We start from the raw sequence: 15,962 nt of genomic DNA on the forward strand, positions 1-15,962 counted from the left end.
TCTTCTTTATTCGTTTGGTTGATTAAATGAGTCACTTTTCGTTCAGTATTATAAGTGACTCATGCGGTTCATGAAAATAAAAAATAAGGAATAAATTAATTATTGAAAAATTAGATATTCAGTAAATGATTGATGATTATTAAACGTATTAGACAACGGAAGATAAATCAATATTAACAACAAATATTACTTTGGCTCGGCTGGGCATTAACAAATGAGCTCAAAGTCACAAATTAAGAGTTACATATTTTATAATTTTTTGTTTTTATTTAAAAACACAATGCTTATAAATATTTAATTCATGTTTTTTAAAATTAATTAACATATCATCCAAAAACCTGATTATTTGGGGATTTTTCTATAACAAGGAAACTTTATACCAAAAATAAAACAGCTTAATTAAGTTTGGTCCCTATTTTTTTATCTGTACAGTAAAAGGAAATATGTGCATGCTCGAAAAAGGAAGATTCTTGTAACATTTGATTAATTTCAATTGAATAATAATAAAATTACTATTTATTTTAATATAAATTATTAATCAAAAAATTAATAAAATAAAAAAACCAAAATAAATTTATATTAATTATTTATTATTAATAATATTAAATTAATTAATATTTAGATTAGCATCCCACTTTTTCGGTTAACTGTGGTTGTTTTAAAATTTCGAAAAGTCAAGCTTCATTCTTTATCGTTTTTTTTTAAAAAACATTTAAACCCTTATCAAATTATATAATTAATTAAGATATTTCATGTTAAAACTTGATGCGTTCCACATGATGATTGTTTCAAAATATTTTACACAAATCCGGGACTTTATCAGACTTGAATTTGTTTGTAAAAAGTTCAAGGACAATATGTCGAAGTTTCATTTCAACCCGATTCCACTCACTGAACTAACTCTTAAGTACTTTCCCAATTTAGAAACTTTACATTTATGGACTGAGTACGCCGAAACCTTTGGAAATCCACTTCTTAACTTTGGTGCTCCTCGTCCAAAGAAATCTGAGAATTTTTTCAATGTAGTTGTTTGGTATCCCGTTCCTTATAAAGTGTATCACGAAACTCAAGTCCCACAAATCGAATTTAAAAACGTTTTCCTTACACAGAAAAATGTCATTGAGTACGGCAACTCAATTCCCCAAATTGTCAAATCCCTTGGAGAAAACTGTTTCAAAGACAACCAGTCACTCAATTGTGTTAACGTTCCAAACCAAATCAATCGAATGTATACCGCTTGTTTCTATAATTGTTCTAACCTTACTTCGATAACATTTCCCGATTCACTGAAATCTGTTGGCGATTGGTGTTTTGCAAAATGTGTTTCACTTATTTCTATTGTTCTTCCAAGCTCTGTTTTCATGTTGGGATTATCATGTTTTTGGAGTTGCCACTCATTGGAAAATGTAGTTCTTCCTTTAGGCATAACTGAATTGAAAAATAGCACGTTTGAAAAATGTTGGAAACTGAAAGAGATTAAAATACCCGAAAATGTGATGTCTGTTGGTCAAAGTTGTTTTAATGGATGTACTTCACTCACTTCTGTGACAATTTCTGAAAATACAATTTCGATTGGAATGAATGCATTTCGAAGCTGTGAAAACCTCAAAGAAGTTTTATTACCAGATAGTGTTACTTTTATTGGAGAAAACTGTTTTGCTTTTTGCACTTCTTTGAGTAAAATACATCTTCCAAGTTGTTTAACATCACTTGAAGATAACTTATTCTCCACTTGTCACTCTCTCAGTGAAATTGAACTTCCAGATCGAATTGTGAAAATTAAAGATGAATGTTTTCAATGGTGCACAAGTTTAAGCAAAATCCGATTGAGTGATAAAGTGACTTCATTTGGGCAAAGGTGTTTTTTCAATTGCAAACGTTTGAGTAAATTTGTTATACCAAACAATGTGGAAGTTGTGAGTCCCGAATTGTTTAGAAATGCTGGAATTCAAAATGTCACAATCGGAAACAATGTTTCAAAATTTTTATCATCATGTTTTTTAGACTGTGGATTTTTGAAACAAATTGAAATACCATCAAGTGTTCTTGTTATTCAAAAATCATGTTTTGAAAATTGCACTTCATTGAGTAAAGTAACATTTGAAAATGATCAACATCACGGACTAAAGTCTTTAGAAGCATTTAGTTTTAAAAATTGTCAATATTTGAAAGAAATAAAATTACCAAAAAGATTGAGACAAATTGATGAAAGTTGTTTTGACAATTGTAGTCGACTTACAAATGTTCAAATACCAGAAAACGCTCGATTATCAAAAAAAGAATGTTTTAATGGTACTCCACTTTACGGAGTTGATATTGATACTATAATAGTTGTAAATGGGTTTAAAACTATATCATCATTAATATTAAAAAACAATAAAAAGCAAAATTTAATAAACAAAAAGGAGAAGACTAAAAGAGGAGAAAAGAAAAAAAAATAGGATGTCAAAATAATTGAAATGTTATTTTAGTTTGTATGATTATAATTTTATATTAAAAATTAAATTTATCAAATTACTCATTTATAAAGAAAAACAAAATAATTATACAGGAGGGCAACTGAACATATAAATTTACAACTGAATACTAAACTTATTCTTAATTTACTAAAAATAGCTTTTAATAATCTAAATATGGATGATCAACAATTTTACCCCCCCAAAATATTAAAAATTGTTGGATCTATTTTGAATCGGCACCCTGAAATAAAATAATAAAAGTAAAACAAACAAAAATCGATCTGTAAAACTGTATATTCACATGAAGAAAAACATACACGTAATTGATTGCGACAATTCGCCGCGTCTTTTTTTATAATGCCGACTTCACATCTCAAATATGTAAAATTCATGAAGTTGATGTTAATGAATACTTGACTGGCAACTTCAATATTTTCTTCGAAAATATTGGTAAAGAAGAACTCTGTCTTGATTTTGGTACAACTTTTTGTCGAGAAGACTTAAAAATTATTGATGATACAAATGATGTAAATAAAATATTGTTAACACAAAAAATCGAAAAGAAAAACGAAATATGTAAAGACTTATATGTATTAAATTTAATCATCAAAAAATTGTAATCGTCGTGAAATGAGACAATCAATATTAATTCAATGAACATTTTAATGTTAAATTTGGTTTTATTTCATTTGTTATTTTTATTGAATTTTTATTATTAATTACCCCCTTTTGTTCATGGAACAATAAAAAAATTTAACCAATCAATTGGCATTTTTAAAAACACTGTGTTTAGGATTCAGTTGTGTTTTTATATGTTCAGTTACACCCCTGTACCATATAAAGTTAATATTATAATTTATTTACATTGTTAAATAAATGCTATATTAATAAATATTAATACAGTTAAACAAGTTTGCCTTAAATGGAATAGTTTTACTTAAATGGTTCACCTAAATGGTTTAAAAACCAATTATTATAGTAAACAGTGGGTTAAACTAGAAAATAATATAATGGTTAAATAAAATAATATTTAAATTATTATTAATTCTATTGTTTTATGTTACACTCTGATCTTGAAAAATAAAACCACGACACATGTTAAGTATTGTTTTGTATATTTCAATGTGTTTGTCTCGTTGAGTTCAAACGCGCCAAAACATGTGCCGCCCCATTCAGAAACGTTTGTATTACTTTATTTTTATTGCAAATACGATAAATTAGCAGTATTTCCTATCACAACGGGGAAATACTGCTTTTAACTTAATTAAATAATAATATCCATAAAAACGAATTTAACGAAAGGAAATACTGACAAACCTCCCAAGAGTGGGATTGATTTAGAATCTCCGCTTGATTTTGGCAAATGAAACGTGGACCCACTTTTTAAAGAGCATGTCTATCTTATCTGGGTTTGTTCTTAAGAAATGCTCAAATAATTTAGAACAACAAAAATAATAATTACACACTCTAGGGAAATTAGACTGTATTAGTAATTGAATTGAATTAAAAATGTTATGGTTACTTTATTCGTCAAATCTTATAAAACTTTATTGTTTATGTTCACATTAAAATGTTTGTGATTGTGATCATGATTGTGTGATAGTTTATAATTATCTTTACTTTTTTAATTGCTTTCTTATTCTTTATGTTGTGTGTTTGGGTTTTTGACTTGCTTTTTATTATTCAATTATTTATATAAACTTGATAATAAAAAAGCAATTAATTAGTTCGGGGTATAGTTCGAAAAATATTATAATTGAACTATAATTTTTACCATTTAACCCAAACTTGTCGTTTAAGTCAAACTTGTCATACTGTATATAAATTAAGTATTAAAATAACAATTAATAATTATATTCTTTTAAATAACAAAAAATATTTTGTTATTTTTAATGTAAATAAAGCTTATTATTTGTAATCTTTGGTGATTATTTGAATTATTATCACAACAATGTATTTATACTCCAAGCTTTAATTACAAAATACTCAGTAGACTTCGGGCCTGATATTTTTTTACTAATGATTATTAGTATTAAAAACGCCAAAGAATCGGGTAAAAAACAACATTACGTTTTAATAGCATTTTTAAATACTAATTTTCATATCAAAAAGCACGGGTCCAAAGTGTGATACTCAGTTATAATTAAGTTAAAGATTACAATTAAATTAAATAATATAATTTCATTATTTTCATTACTGTAAATCAAAAACAATACAGTTGGGCTATTGAACCTTCGCCCAGCAAATTAACCTTAGCCCAAAGAAAAACTAATTATTTTCTATTGTTATATTAAAATAATAAACTATACCGATATAAAAGTCAATTTTTTGAAATATTTGTTTTTTTTTAGTAAAAACCCGTGTTTTTAAAGAAAAAATAGGAATTTCTTTGGGCTAAAGTACATTTCCCGGGCTAAGGTTCATTTTCCCTACTGTAATTATATACATTTTATCAACAAAAAAGATGGTTTGAAAATGTTGTAAAGTACTTTGCAAATTTAAATAAAAACAAACCAAATAAAGTTATAATACAAATAACTTTGAAATAAAATACATTTTTGAAAAGAATCTAATTGTAAAAATTGCAATCGAATATAAATATTTATATTTTTTTTTACCAATAATATAAAGAAAGTTGTTGTAAATTAAAAACCTAAATTTGATTACATTAATTCAAACTAAACAAAAACAACAATTACTTTAAATGTTAATCAACTTATTAATCTAGATGATTAGGTTACTCTGTTTCCTATTTTTTATACAAAGCACTACCGGTGTATTATTTTGCTTGCCAACAAGTTTTGATTGCTCTACAGGTTTTAAGCTAATGAGTTTGTTAGTAACACCTTTAAACCGTTACAGAAACTTTTATTTTTTTAATAAAAACATTAAAAAACGTATCATTTGAAACTATTTAAAAAGCGAAAAAAAATGTTATTAGTAACAAAATAAAATAATAAAAAACTCAAAGTTAGACAAAACACAAACAGAAGAAAAAAGATTGTGCTCAAATATACATAAGTCGAAATTTTAAACTTCTTCCATCGTGTTTAACAATTTTCACGGCTATCCCTTTATTTGAATTGGATGGAAAATTGGAACTGAATTTAGAACAAAATTTTTTTGAAAATAATGGCGGTCTAATACCATGGGTCGGCACAATTCCGTTTTTCTGTGTTAATTTTTTTTATTTTTTTGTAGCAATTTTTTACACATTTTTTAAACCGATAATTAAAATCTTTTTTTGGCTTTTGCAAGTGACAATTATAGAACAAAGGAGCAGAATAAATGTTATTCCAAATTGTTTTTATATAACATTTTATTTATTAAATCGTTATATCAAACAAACAATAGTAAAATCAAGTAGTTTTGATGTTATGAAAACTAGTTTAATATTATAGTATTTATATATTATGATTAATGATTTTTATTTATTATACAACAGTTACTAAAATATAGATAAATTAAAAATAACTATAGTACAGTATTATGAAATTATATTTTTAACGATAATATATTTATAATACTTATTAATACAATTTTATTAATTAAACAAATAAAACATCATTATTTAATTTAATTAACAAATTAACTAAAATGATAATATTTTTAATTGTATATTAACCTTATGAAGTGAAAACCGGATAATTTATATCCTTGATTTTTTGACTTAAAATAAGTCACTTTTTTTATTTTTGTATTTGAACTAAAAAGATCTTAAATTAAAAACGGCGTGTCAGAAACCAATTTAAATAATGAAAAATTGATAAATTCCGAAACGCTCTAATGAAAATTTATGTGTATGTCTCGTAACAGCAAGTATTGACTATTTTGAACACATGGAAAACAGGAAACATGGGTCTGTAAAGACCAGTAGTTTGCGCAAAAACTAATCGATTTCGTGTTTTGAATTTATTTTTAATTGTTCTAAAAATAAATTATGATCTAGATAAATCTTATCCAGATTTCACCTTCCCACAAAAAAAGTTGATTCAGTTGACTTGCTAAGGTTAACGATTGATTTCAACAAGAAAAAATAAAAAACATTGTTAATAAATAACAGTAATAAAATATCAATAATAATTCTAAATTCTAATTAACACTATTTTAAATTTGTTTATTAGTATTTATTAGTAAATTACTGGTTTATTTAAGACATTATTATATTTATTCATTTTATTTCATTGTTTTATTAATCAAGTATTTAAACAATTATTTAATATGAAATTTTATACAATTAAATTATAAATATTAAATTATTTTGAAAATTGACTAAACCAAACCCACCATAAGAAGAATTCAATTAAATTTTTCTTCATTTTATCTTATAAAATAAAGTAATATAAAAATTATCTATTATGGGATTTCAATTTAATTATTAAATTGTTCTAATCGAGTTATAATATGTTTCTATAATTATCGTGAATCAATTAAAAGTTATGCAACGAAGAAAAAAATATTCGTAATTATAACATAAGAAGATTGATTGATTGCTTATCGAGAAAAATAATGTTAAGAGTATTTAATTAATTGTTGGTTTTTATTCTTTCTTTTTATTCGATGTAAAGCAAAGTTATATCATTTCAATTTATAAAATGACTGCGGTGCAAGAAGCATCAACTGATTAATGACAATAACTTAAATTCAAAGTCATAATTAAAAAATTCAAAAAACCTGTAATTTTTCCAAATTTAAACATATTTAAACGTTGTGTTAATGTTGTCAGTGTGACGACACCAAGAAAAGACAATTACGTTTTAAATTAATTATTTTTCTTTTTATTATGTACAATAAAAACAAAGAAATGTAAGATCGACTTGGTTATGTCAAAAACAAGTTAACGGTAAAAAAGTCATTATTTGACAGAATAGTTTCAACATTATTTGATTTTTTGCTTTATAAATTATATTCTCGTTCACTTTCTTTTTTAAATTTACAAAAGTGACTGTATTAAAACGCCAAGAGCAGCGATTGACACACTTTTATTATTAAAACCAAAAAAGGCAGCCCTTCGGGGAGTTACTATTATTGTTTTGATTGAATGATTTAGTAAGTTTTTTCATCTTTTTTTTATAAACATATATAAAAAATAATTAATAATAATAAAAAATGAATTAATGTAGACTTGAATAAAAATTATAGACACAGGAAGTGATTTTTTGTTGATTACATTACATGTGAACTAAACAATAATTATGAGCAATAATGTAAGATAGTCAAATCTTTAAAAATTGTATAAAACACTTTTATCACAATAATGATACATATCATTAAAAACGGATTTATAAAATAATATATGGTTCAATTGTGAAATTAAAAGTATCAACACAATTTTTAAATTGTGGTGAAAAGGATTGCATAATTTAAAAATATAGTGATGCATTTAGTTTTAAATAAGTCACACAAGAAAATAAAACAGTTATATATTACATTAGATGTTATCTTAATATTTTTATTGTATTTGTTATTTGAATAATAAAAAAATGACAAAATTATAAAATTCAATATATTTTTAATGATGTTGTTGTGTTTGAAATAACATAATTTTTAGTGTGAATTACGTATATATATAAAACAAATCAAGCACCCAGTTTGATGTATCTGTGATTGTTATAGAAATGTAAAACTTTGTGTTTTAAGTGTTCTGATTATTAATTTGATAATTTAATAGTTAAATTGTGGTTAATTTTATAGATTTATAACTTGAAAATGTTAAAATAATTACAATTAATTGCAATTCAAAAGTTTGCTGTTTACCAGTGAATTTTTATCCATGGTCAATATAAGTAGCCAACTAACATGTCAAATAAATGTCCTTATCAATATTGGCAGTGCTTGTTTTGTTATTTAACAAAGAAAATGAGATTATTTCAATTTTTAATATTCAAGTAAAAAACTTGTTGTGTCTGTTAATAAAATAAATAATAAGTTATAGTTGTTTTCAATTATAGTATCTTAATTATATTTTATTAATTATTGTTATTATTTGTTTGAATAACTTTGTATAGATTATGTTTACTATAATTTGTGTTTGCACCCATATTGTTTTTTAAGCAATTTACTCGTGACCAAAAAACGAAAACAAGTATAAAACACAAATAAAAAATAAACATTTTGTATTTTGTTTGCTTTTAAACAACACATTTTTTAAAAAATAGAAAGTCTTTTATTTATTTATCAATGTTTTTCATAACCCGATTATTTGCTCAGTTATCAACAAAATTGTTTTTTTCATAAAAATAATGGTATTTTTTTCAATTAAATTGCCACAAATTTTGTTTTTTTCTTGTTAATTTTGAAAACCAGAATTGTGCCGACCCATGTCTAATACTCGACAAAAACAGCGAAATTACTTTAACTAATTTCAATCATTTCGAACGATTTCGAGTTTTACAAGTCGCTCAAAATTCAAAAATTGGTATTCCTAATACATTTGAAGTAACAAATCCTCTAACAATACCAAAGAGTCTGCAATTGGTTGTGAATGAAGATTTGATTGTGTGGTCCGACTTTATAATGGAGAGTAGTTCATCTGTGACTGTAAAAAAGTCAATAATTTTGAATGGTGAGATCAAAATTTCACCACAAGGAAAAATTTTAGTTGTGCAAGAAATGATTATAAATCAAACCAAAATGAACGTTCAAAATGTTGTTCTAAAAACTCAAACATTAAAATGTGAAGGAAAAAGCTCCGAGTTTATTATAGGTGAAGGAAATATAATAACTCTCGACAATATGTTGTTTGGCACCGACTCAATTTTGACAATTTCTGGAACTTCTAAATTAATTGTCAAGTCGAAAAGACTTGATTTTGATAATGAAAATCAAATGATAGTTACAATTGAAAATTTTGATTTTTCAGATTTGGATGTTATAACGTTTTTTGGCAACTCAAAATGTCAAATAAAAACACTCCAAGAAGGTCTTTTAACATTTCCAAAAGAAATCAAATGTGATGAATTTTCAAAAGTGACAATTTCATCTTCGAGTGTTCTTGAATTTGGTATTTTGATAATGATGAAAAATTCTTCTTTTGTCATTAAAAGTTCGCCAACATTGGAAATTGATAACGCTTTTATTAATGATTTTTCCACTTTTTTGTGGAAGAAGGTACTTTAAAAATAATAGCAAATTCTTTCAATTTACAAAACAACTCCACTTTCAAAATATCTAAAACTGGTTCTACTACTGATTCAATACTAATGAATTTCCAAATTGAAATGACAGATTATTCAAAGTTGGAAATACAAAGTAAATCAAAAATTTTCTTTGAAAATTTGTTATACATGTACAACAATTCAGAAGTCGTTATAACAAACACGCACATATCTTCAACTCAATTATTAGATACAATTTCTGAAGAAATTGGTATCGAGTTATTTGATTCTTCGATTCTTAAAATTAATGATAAGTCTGAAATAGTTTGTTCTAAAAATTTAATTTTACATAACTCTTCTCAATTGTCATTTTATTCAAAAACACAAAACAACTTTTTAGTGTTTAGTGGTCATTTCATTGTCTTAAAAGACGGCTCCACAATAACAATACAAAACAACACAAAATGTATTATAAAAGCTCAGATAGTACTTTCGGATGACTCCGACGTACAACTCGATGAATATGTGATTTTTGAAGTTCAGACTCCTTTGATAGTGTCTGAAATCAACGACTTTACATGTTTATTTTCGCTCACAAAAAACTCTTCATTTGTTGTACAGCCAAAATGCTCGGTCACAATTCACAGTTGCATTTGGCTCAACGGAACGTCAGTTCTTCACATAAAAAATGACAGTATTCTCGTTGTGTACAAACGTCTTCACGCAGACTATGCCGACGAAGATAGTGAAGTTGAAAATTCGCAGACTTTGATAATAGAACCGACTGCTCGTATATATTGTTTAGGCGAGGATTACAACCGAACGCGTTGTCAATCCCAAAGTGATGAAGATGCCGATTGGGATAACTCGTGTTACACTGTTATCATCACAGAGACTTGTAACATAGAGGCTCCTGGGCGAACTATAGCCGATTACCCTCTCTTCGCGAGTAGTAATCGAATCACATATCTCGAGTATGGCGCCTTCAATAAGATCACAACATGTGTTGATATCTTTGGGAGTGAGACTGGCATTAATATAGTACTTGACAATGAAAATTTCAGTATAGTTGGATATGGTGATAGAGTCTATAGATTTTGTCCAGGGGGTAACGACACAGGAGAAGTCTATTGCCACACGAATGGAACTGTTTGGGTAAATGGGGAGGAGGACGAAAATACACATGACTACCCATTCACACACAGATATTGTCCTTTTGAATTTAGTGAAGACCCAAAAGCTACTTTTAATGTCATTTCAGAACACAATTTTATTAACAAGTCGACGGTCAATTTGAATGTTAACTTTGTGAAAAATCCAGTGTGGATTACAATGAGTCATAATCTGAATGATACAAGTGTGAAGAAAGTAACAGGAATGGTCAATGGTATTTACTATGACGACTATTGCAATATAACAACAATATATGAAAAAAGTAATAATACAAATGTTGATATTATTGCACGTAACAACAATTTAAATTATAAAAGCACACACAAGAGTGACGATCTTGACAATACCAAACAACTTTCCATTTTAAAAATTGATAATATCTTAACTATTGAATATAGTACCACAACCGAATTGGTTGTATCATTTTTTAAAACAAATAAAAAATTAGTTAGTATTCAAATTGACAATAAGTTATACTCTAATGCACTGATAATGTCACAACACGGGTTAAATTTTATAAATTATAATAAAACGTGTTCATCAGGATATATCAGTTTTATAAATAGTAATAACCACTTAACAGTGCTCTCTGAATTAAGAAGTGTTTGTGAAGATAATGAATACAATGATATTAATAATGGTACTTGTCTTCTTTGCAAAGAAAAATATGGTGATCGTTGCAATAAATGCACACATGTGAGTTGTACTACTTGTGACAATAATTATAGACTGACGGAATCAAATGATTGTGAGCTGATAATAAACTGTTCAACGTTTTTAAATAATTATTGTGTTAATTGTGAGAGAGGGTATTATGAACACAACAAATGTATTTCATGTGAAAACAACTGTAAAATGTGTAATAAAAATGGGTGTATTTTATGTGATGACACACATTCATTTATTATAGATGGCGTTTGTACTAAAATCGAACACAGTTCCCTTGTTGTTCCTGAAATGATTATATCGTGCCTTCCATCGTACTTTTCAACACAAACATCTTGCAAGTTGTGTTCTTCAAAATTTGAAAATTGTGAGGAATGCATCTTTAAAAGATGTTCAAAGTGCTCAAATGGGTATTATCTAGAAAACAATAGTAACTCGTCCTTATGTGTTGATATGCGTTGTAAAGAAATGGAGTCGAAAGAAAAGTGTTTAACATGTACAGACGATTATATACTCAGTGATAATGGAAAATGTGTTCAAAAAATATCTTCTTGTGGCTTTTATAAAGATGGAAAATGTGTTGAATGTGAAAATAATTCTTTTTATTTGGATGATAACAAATGTACTATGAACCCTTCAAATTTAGAATGTACACAATACACACCAATAGGGTGTTTGGTATGTGATGATGACTTTTATCTTGACAATGGCAATTGCACCAAATGTAATACAAAATGTACAAAATGTGTATCTTCTTCTGACATATGCACAGAGTGTATAAATGGGACGATTAGAGTGAACAACGAATGTGAAACAGTATTTGATTTAGAAGGAATTTGCCTTGAATTTAACAAATATGGGGGTTGCACCAAATGCAATTCAGAGTACTTTGTTTCAGAGAGTAGTTGCAAAAGGTGTCTTTCACCATGTGGTCAGTGTCTTTCGGAGAGTCGATGCATAACATGTGTGTCGGGGTTTTATATAGCAGAAAACGAGAATTGTGTGGAGTTAAGTACACTCACCAATTGCCGAAGTTCTCAGACGAATTTGGGGTGTGTTTCTTGTGAAGATGGATATTACTTAGAAAACAAAAAATGTACCAAATGTTCCGCGAGCTGTTCATTGTGCAATTCTTATACAAACTGTTTTCAATGTGGCAACAACAAAATTGTCGAAGGAGGTTTATGTGTTGATCGTAAAAATATCAACTTTTGTGTTGAGATAACATCTTCGTATTGTACCAAATGCCAATTTTGGTATTCTCCATCATCCGACAAAACAAATTGTGAAAAGCATGTGGTGTGGTGGTTTATACTAATTATCGTGATTATTGGAGTTATGGTACTTTCTTTAATTTTCACAATAGTTGCAATTGTGTCTTTGTTTGTTATGAAATTGAAAGAGCACCAAAAACGGTTTAAAACTTTGAACATTGTCCAATTGAAGACTTCAATAAATACGACGAAATTCTTCCAGGTGCAAAATGACGAAAGTTTACTACTTAGTCCCGGTGAATTGAATTTCAGTAAAGATGCTAAACAAATACCAGTAGATTCTCCAACAGTCTTAGAAATAATAGTTGGTAACAGAGGAAATCTGACCCAAAAAATTCAGTTTGTTACATTAAGTCGTGAAGAGATATACACTCTCCAATTTGAACCAAAAGTAGTTGTACTGCGTACTAATGAAGCGTGTACTTTCCATTTATCATTTACGCCACTTTGTTCGCTTAAAATTGAAGATAAAATTGGGCTTGTTGGGTGTACTTTAAAGACTGGAATTGAAAAAATCAATGAATTGATAATATACGCAGAAACAGTGTTATCCACCAAGCTCGACAAAGACTCTTTACATGAAGATAAAGTGATTGGCGAAGGGTCTTTTGGAGTTGTTTTCAGAGGACGATTTCACGATCAAATAGTCGCAATAAAACGACTTAAAGACGTGAGAGAAGAAGGAACCACAGAAGAATTTGAAAGAGAAGTTTCCATGTTAGATAAGTTTAGGTGCGACTTTATAGTTCACTTCTATAGTGCTTGCTTTTTACCAGACCATTTGTGCTTGGTCACTGAACTTGCGAAATATGGAAGTATTCAGGACTTAAAAGAAAAGCACCCCGTTAATATCTATACAACAGTAATAAAAACAAAGCTGATGGTAGATGCGGCTCAAGGTGTTGAATACTTACACTTAAATGGCATTTTTCATAGAGATATTAAACCCGCTAATGTGCTTGTGGTCTCACTTGAAGACAACCAAAAAGTCAATGCAAAATTGACTGATTTTGGGTCTTCAAGAAATGTGAATAGCCTGATCCAAAACAACACATTCACTAAAGGAATTAGAACACCCGTATGTTTTCATTGTCTTTTCGATTACATAACATGTCATTATTTTATACACATGAAATTATATTATGATAATGCTTAAACAAATATTTTATTTATAAATAGATCTATATGCCTCCCGAAGTTCTCGTATCGGGTAAATATTCATTTGAATCAGATACGTATTCATTTGGTATCATGTTGTATGAAGTTGTTGGGTGGTGCACTGCGTTTGTTGAATGTAGATATGTGTGGAATATAGCAGAAAAAGCAGCAAGAGGTGAAAGGCCACCATTTTCAAAAGCACATATGTTGTTTGAAGACGTAATCAATTCGTGTTGGAAAACAAAACGAACGATGCTCAATGACAGACGCCGTAAACAAATTGAAAATTATTCTGGATGAATTAAATAAGAAAAAACTGGAACAACGTACATGAAGTGGTCAATAATTCAAAAAATAACTTGTTGATATTATTGTGCTGTTTTTATGGTTAATTGAAGTAATTAAATAGTTAAAATATACACAATAATAATGTAGTTTTATGAATTAATGTTGTTGTTTCAAATCAAAATTATTAATTTAATTGTTATTTTTTAATAAAAATGTGATTTGATTTGTTTTGAATTAACTTAAGTTGGTATATATCAATTATATTAATAATAATTGATAGTTAATTTATTAGAAATAGTTTACAATAATACTTATCATAAAACACTTTATTTTTTTGGATTAATTTTATTTTTTATTAACATTATAAGTTTACAATTAAAATAAAAGAGATTTTGTTTGAATCGATTATACCAATGTATCTATACGTTTTGATTTATAAACTAATTAAAAAATGTAATATACAAAATTATTAACCAATTGTTTAATTCTTTATAATAATGAATTTGAAACAATAAAAACTTGAAAATCCAAAATATGAGAAGAGCATTGATAAAAACATGTTTTGTTGGAGACCTAAAATCTGGAAAGACGATGGTTGTCAAAAAAATAACGGGGAAATTTACTTTAAATGAAGTTTACACGACAACAAAAATAGTTGAAGTATCAGTTTGTTATTTATAAATAACTATTTATTTTAATATCATTATTAAAAAATAGTGGATTATGTAAAAATTTACATTAAGATAAAACAATTTATCATTGATCGGATACAATGCAAAGTGCAACTTTGGGACTTTCGTTTGTTTATTTTGTGAATAAAAATATAAAAAGTTATATATTGATTATTAATATTTTAATAAGTAAATTGTGTTTTAAATTATGTTTATATTATATTTAATCGATATCTTAAATCATACACGAAAAGACTTTTATTAGGTTATAAACCATTGATAATAAGACTTTGGGCATAAAAAATGATTATAAAGTTGTTATTATGTTTTTATATATTTTAAATACACTTGGAGGAGTGACAAGCTTGACATACACTTTAATGTTTTTTGTTATAATAAATAAAAGTTGTTTACAATAAATTTGTACGTTTCTTAAATGTACAAATTTTATACTTAATAAAAAACAACTATTATATATATATAGGTCAATTACCCCAGCAGTGTCAAGTTTTTCATTACCTCATCTGTATTTATATTAAATGGTTTTCAGTATATATATATGATATCGTTCAGCAAGTAATAATACAGCCAGTATGGAACAATACAACTATACAGGATCGTTTTATTTTAAGTTGGTTTTTATATTGAAATTATTGAACTATACAATTGAATATTAGAGGAATTCATATTATATTTTTTGTATTTTCTTATTCGAACAAAAAAAGTTTCAAAAATGTTCGGCGGTATTTAGAATACATAGAAGATAGCGAAAATTCAAAGTTCATGAAAATTCTTATTGGAACAATTACAAATGAAAAAAAGAAAATTGATAAAAAAAGAGTCGAAAAATTTTTTAAAAAAAACAAATTTGTGTATTTTGAATTGAATAAAAATAAAGATATCTACACTTTTCTAACAAAAATATTGGATTTTGCACTTCAAGAAGATTATTGTGTTAGATATGACAATGAAGTTGATTATAATAACGATGAAACAGAAGACCAAACAAGTGACACTGAAACGGAAGAAACCGGAGAAGATGAATGTGAAAATGGCATTAACAGTAAGTGCGTCTGTATGTGAAATATATGTATTTTGAATTGTTTGTTGTGAGACAAAAATAAAAATAACTATTTTTGAAATACGATTACAGTAGGGGGGAATGAGGGGCTTGAC

The 15,962-nt window shown here is 26.9% G+C and overlaps 2 protein-coding genes across 2 annotated transcripts; both read left to right on the forward strand.

Annotated features, from left to right (window-relative positions):
- Nucleotides 1–752: 752 nt before the first annotated feature.
- Nucleotides 753–2,441, forward strand: EIN_117650 (hypothetical protein; the record flags this gene model as incomplete). The annotated part of the gene is made up of 1 exon (XM_004258934.1): nucleotides 753–2,441. One exon carries the CDS (start codon nucleotides 753–755, stop codon nucleotides 2,439–2,441), a length of 1,689 nt encoding a protein of 562 aa, XP_004258982.1.
- A 7,220-nt stretch (nucleotides 2,442–9,661) lies between these two features.
- EIN_117660 (protein serine/threonine kinase, putative) lies at nucleotides 9,662–14,127 on the forward strand (the record flags this gene model as incomplete). Its single annotated transcript, XM_004258935.1, has 2 exons — nucleotides 9,662–13,747; nucleotides 13,849–14,127. 2 exons carry the CDS (start codon nucleotides 9,662–9,664, stop codon nucleotides 14,125–14,127), a joined length of 4,365 nt encoding a protein of 1,454 aa, XP_004258983.1.
- Between the last annotated feature and the right edge of the window lie 1,835 nt (nucleotides 14,128–15,962).

The sequence above is a fragment of the Entamoeba invadens genome, assembly GCF_000330505.1.
Source record: "Entamoeba invadens IP1 unplaced genomic scaffold scaff_1105074725163, whole genome shotgun sequence".
Taxonomy (NCBI): Eukaryota; Evosea; order Mastigamoebida; family Endamoebidae; genus Entamoeba; species Entamoeba invadens.